This window comes from Bombina bombina, chromosome 6 (assembly GCF_027579735.1).
Source record: "Bombina bombina isolate aBomBom1 chromosome 6, aBomBom1.pri, whole genome shotgun sequence".
Taxonomy (NCBI): domain Eukaryota; kingdom Metazoa; phylum Chordata; class Amphibia; order Anura; family Bombinatoridae; genus Bombina; species Bombina bombina.
This window is the reverse complement of record NC_069504.1, coordinates 170,950,899-170,970,180: the sequence shown is the minus strand read 5'-3', so window position 1 is coordinate 170,970,180 and position 19,282 is coordinate 170,950,899. Positions and strand designations below refer to the sequence as shown.

The 19,282-nt window shown below is 37.8% G+C and overlaps 1 protein-coding gene across 1 annotated transcript in view; it reads left to right on the top strand.

The window, feature by feature from the left end:
• Positions 1–19,282, top strand: part of CPED1 (cadherin like and PC-esterase domain containing 1) — a 654,007-nt gene that overhangs the window by 261,821 nt on the left and 372,904 nt on the right. The window contains exons 7-9 of the mRNA XM_053719194.1: positions 6,546–6,688; positions 10,363–10,435; positions 14,025–14,168. Coding sequence (XP_053575169.1) covers positions 6,546–6,688; positions 10,363–10,435; positions 14,025–14,168 — 360 coding nt within the window. The remainder of the gene's footprint in view (positions 1–6,545; positions 6,689–10,362; positions 10,436–14,024; positions 14,169–19,282) is intronic.

The following is a 19,282-nucleotide window of genomic DNA, read 5'->3' as shown; positions in this document are numbered from 1 at the left end:
CTTGACAGACACCTGACTGTGGGCAGATGAGCAGGAACTGCTCTGGAAGAGAGACGGATTGGCGGATGGTTTAGAGGGGGCAAGGAGGACAGCAGTGGTTGACGTGGCTGAAGATGCTGGACCAGGAGGAGGATGGCGGCTTTGAGTTTGTGTGCTGCTTGTCCTCATGTGTTCATCCCATAGGCGTTTGTGATGTGAGATCATGTGCCTTCGCAAAGCAGTTGTACCTAGGTGGGTGTTGGACTTCCCATGACTCAGTTTCTTTTGGCACATGTTGCAAATGGCATTGCTGTTGTCAGAGGCAGACACATAAAAAAAAATGCCACACTGCTGAGCTCTGCGATGACGGCATTCTGGTGGTGGCAACAGCATGCGTTGATTGGCGTGCTGTCTGGCTGACCCCGGGTGCCGATGCATGCTGTCTGACTGTGCCACTAGCTCCTTGCGACGACCTCCCCTGCTTCCAACTCGTCTCCTCCTCCTGCTCTTCTCTGTCTCCCCATCTGAACTTTCCCCCTGTTCTTCTCTTCTACCGGGCGCCCACGTGACATCCACGGACGCATCGTCATCATCAACCCCTTCACTTCTATCTGACAACTCAACAACGGAAGCAACGGCGTGTACAACATCATCATCACACCATGCGTCGTCCATGTCTGTAATGCTGCCTGACTGAGACATATCACAGTTATCTACATCCTCTGTCAATGATGGTTGCGCATCACTCATTTCTTCACACTGAGGTGTACATAACTCCTCTGACAGATCAAGTGAGGCGGGTGTGGTGCTAGTGTCGGTGGTGGCAGCAGGCGGGCGAGTGGTAAGTTGAAAGGTGCCTGAAGCTAAGCTGGAGGAGGATGGTGCGTCAAGGTTACGACCGGAAGCTGTAGAAGATTGGGTGTCCTGTGTTATAAAGTCAACTATTTCATCAGAACTTTTCGTGTTCATGGTACGTGGCCTAACACTGGGCATTATTCTATGGCCAAAGGGAATCACAGCATCACAACCACGACGGCCCCTGAGGGTTGGCCTGCCTCTGCCTGTCATTTTTTTTTCGATTAGTGCTACTATGCGTGCAAGCTACTGTGAGTGGGCACAGTATGCGCTGTGAGCCTGACACAAAAAAATAGACATGTTTCACAGTCAAATTTTTTTTTATTTTTTAAATGTACACTGACACTACTATTAAACAAGATAATATGAGTGATGGCACTGGTCAAGTGGGCACAGTATACACTGTGAGCCTGACACAAAAAAGCAGACTGATGTTTCAGAGTCAAAATAGTTTTTTTATTTTTAAAATGTACACTTACACTACGATTACACAAGATAATATGAGTGGTGGCACTGGGCAAGTGGGCACAGTATATGCTGTGAGCCTGACACAAAAAAGCAGACTGATGTTTCACAGTCAAAATAGTTTTTGTATTTTTAAAATGTACACTTACACTACTATTAAACAAGATAATATGAGTGGTGGCACTGGACAAGTGGGCACAGTATACACTGTGAGCCTGACACAAAGAAGCAGACTGATGTTTCACAGTCAAAATAGTTTTTTTATTTTTAAATGTACACTTACACTACTATTAAACAAGATATGAGTGGTGGCACTGGGCAAGTGGGCACAGTATACGCTGTGAGCCTGACACAAAAAAGCAGACTTATGTTTCATAGTCAAAATAGTTTTTTTATTTTTAAAATGTACACTTACACTACTGTTAAACAAGATAATATGAGTGGTGGCACTGGGCAAGTGGGCACAGTATACGCTGTGAGCCTGACACAAAAAAGCAGACTGATGTTTCAGAGTTAAAATAGTTTTTTTATTTTTAAAATGTACACTTACACTACTGTAAAACAAGATAATATGAGTGGTGGCACTGGACAAGTGGGCACAGTATACGCTGTGAGCCTGACACAAAAAAGCAGACTGATGTTTCACAGTCAAAATAGTTTTTTATTTTTAAATGTACACTTACACTACTATTAAACAAGATAATATGAGTGGTGGCACTGGGCAAGTGGGCACAGTATATGCTGTGATCCTGACACAAAAAAGCAGACTGATGTTTCAGAGTCAAAATAGTTTTTTTATTTTTAAAATGTACACTTACCCTACTATAAAACAAGATAATATGAGTGGTGGCACTGGGCAAGTGGGCACAGTATACGCTGTGAGCCTGACACACACGCTGGCAGTGGCAGGCTGGCCTGGCAACTGCAATTAGATTACACTAGCAGACTGATGTAAAAGTTTTTTTTTTTAATGTACACTAATGTTACACCAGATATGAGTGGTGGCACTGAGCAAGTAGGGACAGTATATGCTGTGAGCCTGACACACAAACTGGCAGTGGCAGGCAGGCAGGCAGGCAACTGCTATTAGATTACACTAGCAAACTGATGTAAAAGTTTTTTTTTTTTAAATTTACACTACTGTTACACCAGATATGACTGGTGGTGGCACTGAGCAAGTAGGCACAGTATATGCTGTGAGCCAGACACACAGGCTGGCAGTGGCAGGCTGGCCTGGCAACTGAAATTAGATTACACTAGCAGACTGATGTAAAAGTTGTTGTTTTTTAATTTACACTAATGTTACACCAGATATGAGTGGTGGCACTGAGCAAGTAGGCACAGTATATGCTGTGAGTCTGACACACAGGCTGGCAGTGGCAGGCAGGCAAATGCTATTAGATTACACTAGCAAACTGATGTAAAAAGATTTAAGTAGGCACAGTATATGCTGTGAGCCAGACACACAGGCTGGCAGTGGCAGGCTGGCCTGGCAACTGAAATTAGATTACACTAGCAGACTGATGTAAAAGTTGTTGTTTTTTAATTTACACTACTGTTACACCAGATATGAGTGGTGGCACTGAGCAAGTAGGCACAGTATATGCTGTGAGCCTGACACACAGGCTGGCAGTGGCAGGCTGGCCTGGCAACTGAAATTAGATTACACTAGCAGACTGATGTAAAAAAAATTTGTTTTAAATTTACACTACTGTTACACCAGATATGACTGGTGGTGGCACTGAGCAAGTAGGCACAGTATATGCTGTGAGCCTGACACACAGGCTGGCAGTGGCAGGCTGGCCTGGCAACTGAAATTAGATTACACTAGCAGACTGATGTAAAGTTTTTTTTTTAAATTTACACTAATGTTACACCAGATATGAGTGGTGGCACTGAGCAAGTAGGGACAGTATATGCTGTGAGCCTGACACACAAACTGGCAGTGGCAGGCAGGCAGGCAGGCAACTGCTATTAGATTACACTAGCAAACTGATGTAAAAGTTTTTTTTTTTTAAATTTACACTACTGTTACACCAGATATGACTGGTGGTGGCACTGAGCAAGTAGGCACAGTATATGCTGTGAGCCAGACACACAGGCTGGCAGTGGCAGGCTGGCCTGGCAACTGAAATTAGATTACACTAGCAGACTGATGTAAAAGTTGTTGTTTTTTAATTTACACTAATGTTACACCAGATATGAGTGGTGGCACTGAGCAAGTAGGCACAGTATATGCTGTGAGTCTGACACACAGGCTGGCAGTGGCAGGCAGGCAAATGCTATTAGATTACACTAGCAAACTGATGTAAAAAAATGTAAGTAGGCACAGTATATGCTGTGAGCCAGACACACAGGCTGGCAGTGGCAGGCTGGCCTGGCAACTGAAATTAGATTACACTAGCAGACTGATGTAAAAAAAATTTGTTTTAAATTTACACTACTGTTACACCAGATATGACTGGTGGTGGCACTGAGCAAGTAGGCACAGTATATGCTGTGAGCCTGACACACAGGCTGGCAGTGGCAGGCTGGCCTGGCAACTGAAATTAGATTACACTAGCAGACTGATGTAAAAAAAATTTGTTTTAAATTTACACTACTGTTACACCAGATATGACTGGTGGTGGCACTGAGCAAGTAGGCACAGTATATGCTGTGAGCCTGACACACAGGCTGGCAGTGGCAGGCTGGCCTGGCAACTGAAATTAGATTACACTAGCAGACTGATGTAAAAGTTTTTTTTTAAAATTTACACTAATGTTACACCAGATATGAGTGGTGGCACTGAGCAAGTAGGCACAGTATATGCTGTGAGCCTGACACACAGGCTGGCAGTGGCAGGCAGGCAACTGCTATTAGATTACACTAGCAAACTGATGTAAAAAAATTTTTTTTTAAATTTACACTACTGTTACACCAGATATGACTGGTGGTGGCACTGAGAAAGTAGGCACAGTATATGCTGTAAGCCTGACACACAGGCTAGCAGTGGCAGGCTGGCCTGGCAACTGAAATTTGATTACACTAGCAGACTGATGTAACATTTAATTTTTTTTAAATTTACACTAATGTTACACCAGATATGAGTGGTGGCACTGAGCAAGTAGGCACAGTATATGCTGTGAGCCTGACATGCAGGCTGGCTGTGGCAGGCAGGCAACTGCTATTAGATTACAAAGAAAAAAAAACAAAAAACGACTGATGTAGCCCTAAAAAGGGCTTTTTGGGGTGCTGTCCTTACAGCAGAGATCAGATGAGTCCTTCAGGACTGTAGTGGACACTGAATACACTAGCCTAGCTATCGATTTCCCTATTAAATTAGCAGCAGCTACACTGTCACTCCTCTCACTAGCAATGCAGCTTCCGAATGAATCTAAAATGGCTGCTGTCCATGAGGTGTAAGGGTCTGGGAGGGAGGGTCTGCTGCTGATTGGCTGGAATGTGCCTGCTGACTGTGAGATACAGGGTCAAAGTTTAGGCAATGATGATGAATAGGGGGCGGATCGCATATGTTCGCTCGCCGCTGCGAACACGAACAAGCTATGTTCGCCGGGAACTGTTCTCCGGCGAACTGTTCGCGACATCACTATTGACTGGTCCTTTAACTATGATGACATTTCAATTAGAATAGCAATCATGTATCTGCTAAGTGAGGTCTTAAATTACATTGTAGTCAAACTCAAAATGCTCATCAAATAATTTACATTTTCAAAAGAAGCATTTTTGCACTAAAACACATTAGCAAAAATACTTCTACAGGTACATAGAAGTTATCCCTGTTTCACTCTGAACATCTATATGTCATGTGTAGCTGTATTTAAACATTGCACCTGCTCAGAGAGCACTATCCCCCTGTACAGTACCCAACTATAATAATATATTCTTTTTAGAGAGGAGAGTCCTCTCTTTTAAGGGTCACACAAACTGATGACTATTGAATAATCACAAAAATAATATGCATGAGCTGATATAACAATTAGCATATAGAACACAAGTATGTGTGTAGCCCTCTTACGCTCCCACAAAGATATAGGGAGGATGTGAGCACCCATATCTGAAAGACAATCCAGCACATTCAAAAAAATGGTTTTGAGTCAATTCAGCTGCAAGCACTTAGCAATGGCAAAAAACACAAAACATTGGAACTATTTTCTTGAGTCTGGTGACTCTAAAGAAACTCTTATCACCCCTGTAATAATGTTCACTCATCATAAGAATCTTCATTTAAAAAAGGGAGCCCTAACATTCAAGCAAGGCGTTTAAGTCCCTTTAGAGGTCATGTGATTAGGGTTGCCATATTTTTCTGGACACATATGAGTTACACATGCTGCAGGGTTTACAGGGAGGAACATGAATAGCATTGTTCAGGGTCACTATTTTTGTGCTATCCAGCAGCACAAAGCATATTTCCCTTTGCACACCCTGCAGCATGTGTAACTCATAAGTGTCCAGGAAAACATGGCCAAGGTGACAACCCTACATATGATCCAAATAAAATCCCCTAACAGAAACCACCAGGCTCATTTTGTTTTTTGTTGATGTTAGAGATTATATATCCTTGTTTTTCAGAGTAAATACTCATTTGAGCTATCCTAATCCAATAGTACAGGTGGGCAGGTGGCTTATTGGTATTTTTGGTTTAGAACCTGGGTTACACTTGCTTATTGGTGGCTAAATGTAGCCACCAATAAGCAAGCTCACTCCAGGGTGCTGAACCTAAAATGGGCCGGCTTCTAAGCTTTACATTCCTGCTTTTTAAATAAAGATAGCAAGAGAACGAAGATAAATTGATAATAAAAGTAAATTAGAAAGTTGCTTAAAATGTCTTGCTCTATCTGAATCATTAAAGAAAACAATTGGGTATAGTGTCCCTTTAAGTAATATTCCAAAGGGATTATACTGTGTGAAAAAGGTTAAATATTTCTGTCATTTTATTATAAGTAGCTTAAGATATCCTCTAAAGTTTGGTTTTCTTCATGAATCTGCTACACAGCATGTTATTTGTGTAAGCATCAATTTACTAGTTTTGTACTAAGAGTGAGGACAATTTTGGTGTCAGTTTTGAAAAGGTAAAAGCTAGTATTACAGATATGCAGGTTTAAAGATACACAATGATAGGAGATTGACAGTTTGATTTAATGATTAATGCTATGGACCAGTGTCAATTTATTCTAATAAGACTGCCTTAAAGGTATGTTAAATGTTTTGTGAAAATGTCTTTCATTTGTTATTTTAAACCCAAGCTGCAGGCTTTTTGTGACACTTTCTTCAACCTGAGCTCATCCTTTCAATCCTTTAATACTGTGAAGGAAACAATCAGTAAACTTTTGCTGACAGCTGAGATATTAAGTGAAGTCAATGCTTTGGAGACAATTTCTTTTAAAAGGTAAACATTTTAATGACAATATTTTGTATTTTTTAAGAAAAAATCTGCCTATTTTCATTAGAAATTATTATTATGTCATGCTGAGATGATTTATCAGTATTCTTAAAGGGACAGTAAAGTCAAAATGACATTTTTATATTTCAGATACAGCATGTAGTTTTAAACAACTTTCCAATTTACTTCTGTTAGCTCATTTGTTTCATTCTATTTGTATCCTTTGTTGAAAAGCATACATAGGTAGGCACAGGAGCAGCAATGAACCACTGGGAGCTAGCTACTGATTGGTGGCTGTACATATATGCTACTTTTCATTGGCTTATTAGAGGTGTTCAGCTAGCACTAGTGCATTACTGCTCCTTCAACAAATGATACCGAGAGAACAAAGCAAATGTGATCACAGAAGTAAATTGGAAAGTTATTTAAAATTATATGCTCTATATGAATCATGAAAGAAAAAGTGTGTATTTCATGTCCCCTTAAATTCAAATGACTTTCTGTGAATTTAGTTTCTGAGTATAGTATTAAAACACTTGAAAAACTACATTTTCAAAACAATAATCTGTTTTAACTTTTTAATTAAAAGGACATTCTAATCCAAAGATGACATGTTCTAATGTGTTATAGTATGACATTTTTCAATTTGTAACCATAGATAACTATGTGGTCGACGACAATCCCTTGGAAAAACTAAAGTAATGATTTTTGACAGAAAATCACCATTAAAGGGCCATGATACCCAAATGTTGAAACACTTGAAAGTGATGCAGCATTGCTGTAAAAAGATGACTAGAAAATATCACCTGAACATCTCTATGTAAAAAAGGAAGATATTTTACCTCAAAATGTCCTAAGTATTCACACCCCATTGTAACGGTCTTTAAGCAGCAAATCAGTATGCCTGTCCCAGGACCTGCAAGAGAGTGTGCCTCATACACACTCATGTCATTTCCCTATTCAGTTTAAGGAAGTTTACTATGAAATCTCATGAGATCACAGTTCATGACCACAGCACTGTTGATGCTGATTGGCTGCTGTTCATTTCTTCCTTCTTTTTTTTTTTTTTTACCTGCAGCTGGACAGCAGCTGAAGTATAACTTTTTACACAGCACTTACTCTGGTGAGCTGAGGAAATTGTGAGGTAAAATATCTTCCTTTTTTACATAGAGATGCTCATGTGATATTTTCCTGTCAGCTCTTTACAGTTATGCTGAATCCCTTTCAAGTTATTTAGAATATGAGTATTATGTCCCTTTAAAATCAATGTTGAACTTTGTAGATAATTCAGTCGATAAGCTTTTTTTTTTTTTTTTTTAAGGATTGGGATCTTCCCCTATTTGTGTTTTCCCACTTGTTGGAGTTAAACACACAGTTATTATCTAGGGTGACTAATTAATAAAATACAGACTCTAACAAATAAGAGCATTAGAATGTCCCTTTAAATTGCCCAGTGTCAATTCCAGGTTATTCAGTCAGTACAACAGTATACCCTATATAATTACTGAGCACCTTAAAACATACAGGTAGTCTTGTATATTACAATATCATACACTTTCACCTGTACAATGCTTTATACAGCTCCTTCAACCCATATGAGGTATCAAGTCAAACTATGAGACAGTGTGACACACTATTTGAAGTCAGTTCCACAGATAAGTAAAATTAAAGATCATTTGTGAATGCAAAAGCGTTTATATTTATACATCATTTATCTCTTTATTTATCTAATGGCATCTCAGTTATAATATATTTAAATTTTATAGTAAGACTTTGTAAATTTGTATTAGATTTTTAAGCTATGAATACAGTTTTAAAAACAACTAATATCGTCAAAACAATTTTTTTACATAGAGATGTTCATGTGATATTCTCTAGTCTGCTTTTTACAAATAAATGGCATCACTTTGTGATTTAGCAAATGGGTTGTGTGTCTCTTTAATGCACACTATGAAATAAACGTGACATCTCTTGACCACATGTCCAGAAACAGAAGCTGCTGGGAGTCTTAGTTTGGGGACAGTAGGCCACTGTGGAAAGTTGTTTAAAATGACATGCCCTATTTGAATCCTGAAAGTTTTTTTTGGACTTCACTGTCCCTTTAATTGCACTAGAAGTAAGATTTTTGCACTCGTCGGGTTGCGCTCATATTATGAGTGGAAAGAAAACTGGTTTCGCTCTCGCACTAACACGACGAGCCCAAAGCCTAACACCCTACTCTTGCACAAATCTAATTGCATATTTTCATTTGCACTAACACGACATGAAAATATGAATATTTCACTTTCCAATGTTTTGCACACAGCCGAATATGCTTTATTTATTCATAAATACATATTTCTACATATATCTAATAGTATTTTGGTACAATACATATCTATACCTAAATATATATACATGATTAGATATAGGTATAGATATATACAGATATACTGTACATATAGGAATATCTATTTATAAATACATAGAACATATTCTACTATGTGCAGAACATTTGAATGGGAAAAGTAAATACATAAATAAAACCTTTATTAAAAAGGAATATTGCATAATTAAGCTTTCACATGTTTTCATCTACTTAACGGCAAAGGGCTCCAATACATATGTATTTATGTGGTTATGTGTGCATACATGTCTGTAAATACATATATACACAAAAATACATATATAAGTATATATATATATATATACTCATATCAATCTTTAGACATGTATATGTATTTATCTCTATGTTAAAGCCCTCTTTTTCTAACACCTGAGACCTCATATCTTTGAGCCGTTATTACATTTGTATGCAATATTTTTTGTGAATAATTTTTAGTAGATAGTGTTATTATGAGTGTAACTATACTTTGTAATGTGTTATTGTTGTGTTTTGTGAGACTTTTTGAAGACGCAGTAATCATTCTAGTGTAAATTGCGATTAAGCAATCACGTTTACTTTCAACTCATAGGTAGACCTGACAAGTGAAAAACCCTTGTGATATACCCCAACATTTGCGCTCCACTCGTAATCTAGCCCTAAGTGTTTTATGTATTAGACGTGCAATTGAGTGTTTTGTTCAGCAACGTATGTCTAATATGTCCGCCACAGAGGCATTTGGCTCTTTTCTGAATCTGGATTTCTTCTTGTGAGAGTGCAAAACACAAAGATGTGTGCAAATCCAGATCTTTGTGTAATGCACTTTCACATATGAAAGCCAGCTCAGAAAATTGCTGAATGCCTCTGGCAGCCGCCATATTCACCATTCGTTGCTAAACGAAAAACCTGAATCCACATGTCTTTTATTTAATATTATTAATATTATTAGCGTTAATTTGTATAGTGAAACAAAATTCCATCTAGAAACCTTATTACAAATTAATGCTCACTTGATGCCTAGTAGGGGTTCAGGGTCTTCCCATATGTACTTGGTCTTCAGTAGTGGAAATGTTTGGGGCAAAACAGAAACAGAATTTAAAAAAAAAAAAACACTTGAAAGTCAAATTCAGTCCCTTGGATTTTAGATTTGGCTACCCATGGGGCTTATAATGAGAGGATTGTTATCCATCACTTGTCAATGGCATTAAAAGCTTAACCACCAGCTTATATAAACTTTAGACACTGGTAAGATTACTTAATAAATAGTAGCTGTGAAACTATATATCTGCTTTGTGACAAAATTCCTCATTTCTTTCAGATGCAAGGAATGTTCTCAACTATTAACATTTGATATTGGATACAGCAGCTCGTTAGATCCAGTTGTGCTTGAAGTAAGTAGTATATGGGTGATTTGTAACAAGTCAGACACTAAACTGTTAATAGAGATACAAATGTTTTGCACATAAAGGGCTAGATTACAAGTGGAGTGCTATTTTTCGTTTGCCCACATATGGGCGAATTTGCGCTTTTGCGTGCGTGCAATAAATAACCAGCCATTACAAGTGGTAGGAATTAGCGCTTATAAAATTATCCAGTAATAAAGGGATTATCTATGTTTGTAAACAATAACAATTCTGGAGTAGACTGTCCCTTTAAAGGCACATTCAACTCAAAATTTAACTCATAATAATTTCTAATCAAGAGTAATAAAAAACTGTTGCAGTGTTCTATAAAACTTAATAATATAGCATATTTTTCTGCATAAACAGTCAGTTAGCAATAAAATAGATATTAACAACAAAAGTATTGTATAGGCAATGTCACTTGAAATGAGCAATTACTGTGTGCAAATAACCCACTATATCTAAGTATTATTAGTGAAGTCCTAGAGACAGACAGGGTCCTATAAATGTAATTATAACATATGCTACTGAATTGCTGCTATTCATTAGGCAGGCAATAGTATTTACTATTTAGTTTACAAACTGTGTTACAAGAAGTATGGAACTGCTTTTTCAATAACAAATTAATGATGTCTGTTTTCTGCTCAGTGGTGTTAAGGGTCACACACAAATTATCGGATTCAGACATAGTTTGGGTGACCTTGCTTTATAATATATCTATGTATTTTGTATTTCATACTGTTAAAGAGAAGCATTTCATTTAAAAAAAAAAATGTATAATTTTCCATAATCTGCTTAACTAGTATTTATCAAATGGATCCAAAAGCTGTACATCAGATCTTGTAGCCTCTGAATTTGTAAAAAAAACATTGTCTCTTTTAAAGGGACATGAAGCCCGCAATTTTACTTTCATGATTCAGAAAGAGCACTGGTTTTCAAACCTATCTTCAGGTCTCCCCAACAGGCCAGGTTTTCAGGATTACCTGATTATTTCACCTGTGCTCCAGTTCAGATATCATCAAAATGTGACCTGTTAGGGAAAACTGAGGACAGGTTTGAAAAGCAGCGAGAAAGAGCATACAATTAAAAAAAAAAACCTTTCCACTTTACTTCTAGCTAATTAGCTTTATTTTCTTGGTATCCTTTGTTGAAAAGCATACCTAGGTAGGCTCAGAAGCTGGGAGATAGCTGCTGATTGGGGGCTGCACTTATATGCATGTTCTTGCCAATCCAAACCCTATTTGTTGCTTATGTTTAATTTACAAACAAATTCCTAATGACCCCATAACCGAATAAACAGTGGAAAAAATAAATAAATATATAAAAATATATATTTTTATCTTTAAAGGGACAGTCTACCACATAATGTTTATTGTTTTAAAAGATAGATAATCCCTTTATAACCCATTCCCCAGTTTTACATAACCAACACTCCGTGATTAGCTTGTGTCTAAGCCTCTGCAAACTGCCCCCTTACTTCAGTGCTTTTGACAGACTTGCATTTTAGCCAATCAGTGCTGACTTCTAGGTAACGCGTGTGTGAGCTCAATATTATCTATATGACACACATGAACTAACACCCTCTAGTGGAGAAAAACTGTTAAAATGCATTCAGATAAGAGGCAGCCTTAAAGGTCTAAGAAATTAGCATATGAGCCTCCTAGGTTTAGCTTTCAACTAAGAATACCAAGAGAACAAAGCAAAATTGGTGATAAAAGTAAATTGGAAAGTTGTTTAAAATTACATGCCCTATCTGAATCATGAAAATTTATTTTGGACTAGACTTTTCCCTCCTGATCTAGTAACTTTTAACCCCTGACTAGTGAACTATAGTTGTATTTGGAAATGATGACTATCATTGTAATAAGTAAAAAAAAAAAAGCATATTCTATACAAAGCAAACATAATAGATTGATAGATTATTGACAATTCATACACCCTAATAAAAATGAAAATACAAATCCTTCATAATAAATGCACTCCAATATTGTAATGTATAAATCTCCATGAATGAGCCTCAATGGGGTTTATTTATTATTCCTTAGCTGCAGTAATGAATCACTGCAGAGTACAAAACTAAATCAGAGTTATCACATAAATAACCTCTCAGTACTGTTAAAATTCCTGAGTTTCTATGAGATAAGAATGGAAAATAATAGAAGTGACTAGAGTTCAATCACTTCACTTAAAGGGGCAGTATACACCAATTTTCATGTAACTTCAAGTAATAGACACTACTATAAAGAATAATATGCACAGATACTGATATAAAAATACAGTATACAATCTTTTAAAAACTTACTTAGAAGCTCCCAAATTAGCACTGTTGATGAGATTAGCCTGAGACATCCACTGAAAGGGGCTGATAGCAGAATCCCCCCTCCCATATACCCTGCATATGAAAAGACCCATTATACAAAACAGAAGCAGTCTGAAGTCTGTATACATCAGTATACATCTAAAACTATGGGGCTTGGTTAGGAGTCTGAAAATCAGCACAATGATATTTAAAAATAAGCAAAACTATACATTTTTACAAAAACACACCCAGATGGTCTATATAAATGTATCATCTACAAAACATATATGCAAATAAAAAAATCTAGTGTACAATGTCCCTTTAAAGAGACAGTAAAAACCTTGTAATTACACTACATTTATGTTGTCTTGCTATATAATATATCAGCCAAGTCTAAACATTTTTAAAACAAAATACCATCTTGTTTACTTCAGTTGTTTTCAATCGTTAAACTCCACCCACCAGTTACCATTTTTTGGAGGTACCACTCTAGGATTGAGTCTGCAGAACAACAAGGCTAGTCACAGTCATTAAAGGGACAGTATACTGTAAAATTGTTTTTCCCTTAATGTATTTCCAATTGCTTGTTATACCAGCTGCAGAGCATAGAATGTATGAGAAATATTTTAGTTTTATTTGTGGATATGAAATTGCTGATTTTGTGCATTGAAACCACAACCTATTAAAATAGATGGAGCTCGCAGGTAAAATTAGATCTCATTTTGTTATCACTTTGTGCACATACACTTGCTTCCTCATCTTATATATGTTTGTAAACCAAAGACCAATATTTAGAGAGAACAATGGAAAATTATCGTTTTATTAGTTATCTTTTCTACACCCCACTGGGAGTGTAATTTCTTCTGCTGGCTGTGTTTACTTAGAAACTTTCAGTATAGGTGGGGATACAACAGGCTAAATCAGCTATTTCAAATGCCTAAATAAGGGTAAACAGGCTACTTGTAAACAATTTAATACACTTCAGCAGGTAAAATGGATCATTGGAGAACATTTTTGGGCAAACTGTCTTAAGGGACCGAACACAACACCCTTTAAGAATACTTATCTAATTATCGACCCCAAGTTATTTTAAATTGTTTTGCAGTTGTTAAATGTTAAAGCCAGTTATGGAGAGATATGTAACAGGGTTAGCCTTGAAAATCCACAGTGTGCATTTTGAGCTCTGAGAATTAGAAATTCTGTCACTTTATCCCCTTGCTTGCTGTAATACACTGAAGGAGTTAATTGAATATATTTGTTATATCTTTTGTTTCTAAGGTTAAAGAGCATTTTCAGTTTGAATCCGTTGATTTGGAGAACAAAAAAACCAAAGAGCTCATTCTTGAAGATGCATTTAAATTCATTTTACACAACAAACCAAATATGCTTTTAAAGGGTGCACAAACATTTTCTTATGTGAAGGTAAGATTGACTCACTTTGCAGCTAGACAAATATTTTGCAACACAACAGTCAAATGTTAAATTTATGAAAAATCATATATTTATATTTATGATAATTTATGATAATGTTGAAAAAAAATGTTTTTGGAAACTTACAGTTAAAAAGATCTTTTTTTGTCCAGCCCCCCACCCACACTCATTTTTTTTCCTTTTAGATGTTCTGCATTATTTAATTAATTATCTACTTCTCTAGTCATTCAGTAAGTGTCCCGGGTATGTACAGAATTTAAGTTTAGATATGCTAATGCAGCCAATCAGAGGCCATTATTAGTTCAGCACTGTCACAAGCACATACCAGTGTCTGCTCATTGCTGCAGAGAGCATCTGCAACAGTCTGGTGTGCTTGACTGAAACAGCTTTTGATTGGATGCAGCAACCATTTGTAAAATATGAGGTATGGATTGGAGGTGGGCACAACAACTCATAAATATCGCTACATAGGTAGAATATATGTAGCTGGGCTGAATGGCTTGGTTTTAAAGAGACATTAAACACAAATTGTACCTTCATATATAAGAATTCCATAATGATTAATACAGCTTTATTTTGTAAAATGATCGCATTGTCTTTTTTTTTTTTTTTTTTGTTCATTGATTTTCCTGCCCCCAGAACAAAAGGACCCTTAATAACCAATCTCAAACTAATGCACACATATAGGATGATAACATGAATTGTCGTTTGCACATATGCAGTTAAAGGGACATTCCGGTCAAAATTTAAATGCACGTATTTGAATGACATCTTTCAATAGAAACTAATTTGCAATATACTGTACATATATTGGCAAAAATGCTTGTAGTAAAAGTAATCACTATTTTAGTGTTAACATTTTCTCTGCAAGTGCATGTGAAGCATAGATATATATTCTCAGTGCAACAGCATTTTAAGTACTGCAGCTGCTCAGAGCACCAGTGGGGCTTGTATCATGTCAACAAATAACAAATTGAGTCATTACCAGATGGCACAAGCACCCTAGGCTCTCTGAGCAACTGCTGTGTTTAAAATGCTGGTGCTCGGTGCATACTTAAATACACTTTTGAAACAGCTATAGCTTTTATTAGAAGCATTTTTGCTAATACATGTATATTACAAAAATGCATTTATTCATAACTGAAATGCACCCAAGTGGATTCCAATTTTGGCTGGAATATCCCATTAAAGAAAGAGATTATGGTAGTCCTGCCTTCTTTAACTTTAAGGTGGTTGAGCACTTATTCAGCTTAGTTAATTAATGATAATTTATTAAAAAGATATTTAAAAAAACAGAAATATGTTTATAATTTCTTATAGCTAAATATAAATAAATATATATTATTTATATTTTTATTTTTGGACGTCTGTGACAGAGGCGAAAAAAAATAAATATATATATATATATATATATATATATATATATATATATATATATCAATACTTTTATAATTTCAATGAAACATTTTATACATTATAAAACTGTTAGTTTACTTGCCCTAAAGCTAACTTGCAGTTTTTTTACTAGCAATTTGACATATATTAAATAATCACACGATAAGCACATGAAAAACATAATTTATACTTACCTGATAAATTATTTTCTTTACTAGCATGGAGAGTCCACGAATCCATTGAATTACTAGTGGGAATTCAATTCCTGGCCACCAGGTGGAGGCAAAGAACACCCCACTACCCACAATCCCCAGTCATTCAGCCGAGGAATTATGGAAAGAGAAGAAGACACAAAGGGTATAGAGGTGCCTGAGGTTTAGAAAAATGACAAAAAGCCGTCTTAAAAATAAGGGCGGGTCGTAAACTCTCCATGCCAGGAAAGAAAATAATTTATCAGGTAAGTATAAATTATGTTTTTTTTTTTTTCAATGGCATGGAGAGTCCACAAATCCATTTAATTACTAGTGGGAACCAATACCAAAGCTAGAGTCCACAGAATGGAAGGGAGGGATACACAAGACAGGCAAACCTAAACAGAAGGTACCACCGCAAGAAGAACTTTCCTCCCAAAAAAAGCCTCAGCTGAGGCAAAAACATAAAATTTTGAAAAAGTATGCAGTAATGACCAAGTGGATGTCTTGCAAATCTGTTCCATAGAAGCATTATTCTTAAAGGCCCAAGAGGAAGCGACAGCCCTAGAGGAGTGAGCCGTAATGTTCTCTGGAGGCTGCTGTCCAGCTGTCTCATAAGCCAATTGAATAACACTTCTCAACCAGAAGGAGAGAGTAGAAGAAGTTGCCATCTGACCTCTTCGTTTACCAGAAAAGACAACAAAAAGAGCAAAAGATTGACGACATTTTTTCGTAGCCTTTAAATATAACCTTAATGCACGCACAAAATCCAGATTTTGCAATAACCGCTCCTTCTTAGAGGAAGGATTAGGACAAAATGAAGGAGCAACAATTTCTTGGTTAATATTGCGTTCGGAGACCACCTTAGGTAGAAATCCTAATTCAGTACAAAGAACCGCCTTATCCACATGAAGAATAATATAAGGAGAATCACACTGTAGAGCTGAAAGCTCCGAAACTCTTTGGGCAGAGGAAATTGACAGCAGAAACAAAACCTTCCAGGACAATAACTTGATATCAACAGAATGCATGGGCTCAAATGGAGCCTGCTGCAGAACATTAAGAACCAGATTAAGACTTCAAGGAGGAGCAATTGACCTAAACACAGGCCTGAGTCTAACCAAAGCCTTGACAAAAGATTAAACCTCTGGCAAAATTGCCAGATGCTTCTGTAAAAGAAACGACAGAGATGAAATCTGACCCCTTAGGGTACTGACTGATAAACTCTTCTCCAGGCCCTCCTGAAGAAAGGACAGAATACAGGGAATTCTCACTTGACTCCAAGAAAAAACCCTAGATCCACAAAAATGAAGGTATTTACGCCATACCTTATAATAAGTCTTGCGAGTAACAGGCTTATGAACCTGAATCATAGTCTCAATAATGTTCACAGAAAAACCTTGTTTGGACAAGACTAAGTGTTCAATCTCCAGGCAATCAGATTCAGAGAGACTAAATTTGGATGGAGGAAGGGACCCTGAAGTAGAAGATCCTTTCTCAGAGGCACTTTCCAAGGGGGAAATGGCGACATCCTCACTAGGTCTGAAAAACAAGTTCTGGGAGGCCACGCTGGAGCTATTAGAATCACTGAAGCATGCTTCTGTTTGATACGAGTTATCACCTGAGGAAGGAAGGCAACCAGAGGAAACAGATAAATTAGACCAAAATCCCATGGCACTGCCAGGGTGTCTACCAGAGCTGCTTAAGGTTCTCTTGATCTTGCTCTGTATTTTGGAAGCTTGGCGTTTAGATGAGATGCCATCAGATCCAGCTCCAGAACTCCCCACTTGAGGGTTAACATCAAGAAAACGTCCGGATGGAGAGCTCAGTACGCCTGCTCAGATAATCCGCATCCCAGTTGTCCACCCTTGAGATATGAATGGCAGAGAGATGACAATTGTGAGACTCTGGCCACTGAAGAATGTGAGTCACCTCCTTCATAGCTAACAAGCTCCGAGTTCCTCCTTGGTGGTTGATATACGCCACTGAAGTGATGTTGTCCGATTGAAATCTGTAAGCCGTACTAAACTCAGTTGAGGCCAAGCTGATAGAGCATTGAGAATTGCTCTCAATTCTAGGATATTTATAGCGAGGGCAGACTCCTCCTGAGTCCAAAGTACCTGAGCTCTTAGGGACCCCCAAACTGCTCCCCAGCCTAACAGGCTGGCATCTGTGGTCACAATCTCCCAAGAAGGTCTCAGGAAACAAGTGCCCTGAGACAAATGGTCCTGGGAGATCCACCAAGACAGAGACATCCTTGTCTGAGAGTCTAAAACTATCCTCTGAGAGAGATCCAAGTGGTCTCTGTTCCATTGATTGAGCATACATAACTGTAGAGGTCTCAGATGGAAGCGAGCAAATGGAAGATTATCCATGGATACCACCATGAGACCAATTACTTCCATGCATACAGCCACCAATGGACAAACAGAGGACTGAAGAGAATGACAGGCCTTTAGAAGTTTGAATTTTCTGACTTCCGTCAAAAAATTTTTTCATAGATACTAAGTCTATGATTGTCCCCAGAAAACATACCCTGGTACTTGGCACCAAGGAACTTTTCCCTAGATTCACCTTTCATCCGTGAGAGCAGAGGATAGCTAACAGGAAATCTGTATGGGATCTTGCCAACTGAAAAGATCTCGCCTGGACCAAGTTATTGCCCAGGTAAGGTGCCACCGCAATCCCTAGAGATCTGGCCATAGCCAAAACAGCCCCTAGAACCTTCATAAAGATTTAAAGAGCAGTGGCAAGGCAGAAAGGCAGGGCTACAAATTGGAAATGTTGATCCAAAAAAGCAAACCTCAGGAACTTAAAATGTTCCCTGTAGATAGGCACATGAAGATACACATCCTTTAGGTCTATAGTGGTCATAAACTGACCCTCCTGAACTAGAGAGAGAATAGAATGAATAGTCTCCACTTTGAAGGATGGGACCTTGAGAAACTTGTTATGAGACTTTGAGTCTAGAATGGGTCAAAAAGTTCCCTCCTTTTTGGGAACTACAAAAAGATTTTAATAAAATCCCTGACCCTGTTCTGCTAGAGGAACTGGAATAATCACTCCCAGAGAGGACAAATCCCTTACGAAGTTTAAGAAGGCCTCTTTTTTTACTTGGTTTACAGATAATCTTGATAATAGGAATCTGTCCCTGGGGGGACAAGACTTTAATCCTATCCCGTATCCCTGAGAGACTACAGCCACTGCCCAAAGATCTGGAATATCACAAATCCAAGGTTGCTGAAAAAAGGAAAGCCTGCCCCCTACCTGATCCAGAACTGGATCGGGGGCGGCCCCTTCATGCTGACTTAGCCTAGCGGAAGGCTTTCTGGATTACTTACCCTTGTTCCAGGGTTGGCTAGCTCTCCAAGAAGTCTTGGCTTGGTCAGATTTAAAAGACGAGGAAGATCTCTGTCCCTTGAAGGTATGAAAGGAATGAAAATTAGAAGTCTGATGACCCTTAGGTCTATTCTTCTTATCCTGTGGTAAAAAACCTCCCTTTCCACCAGTAACTGTGAA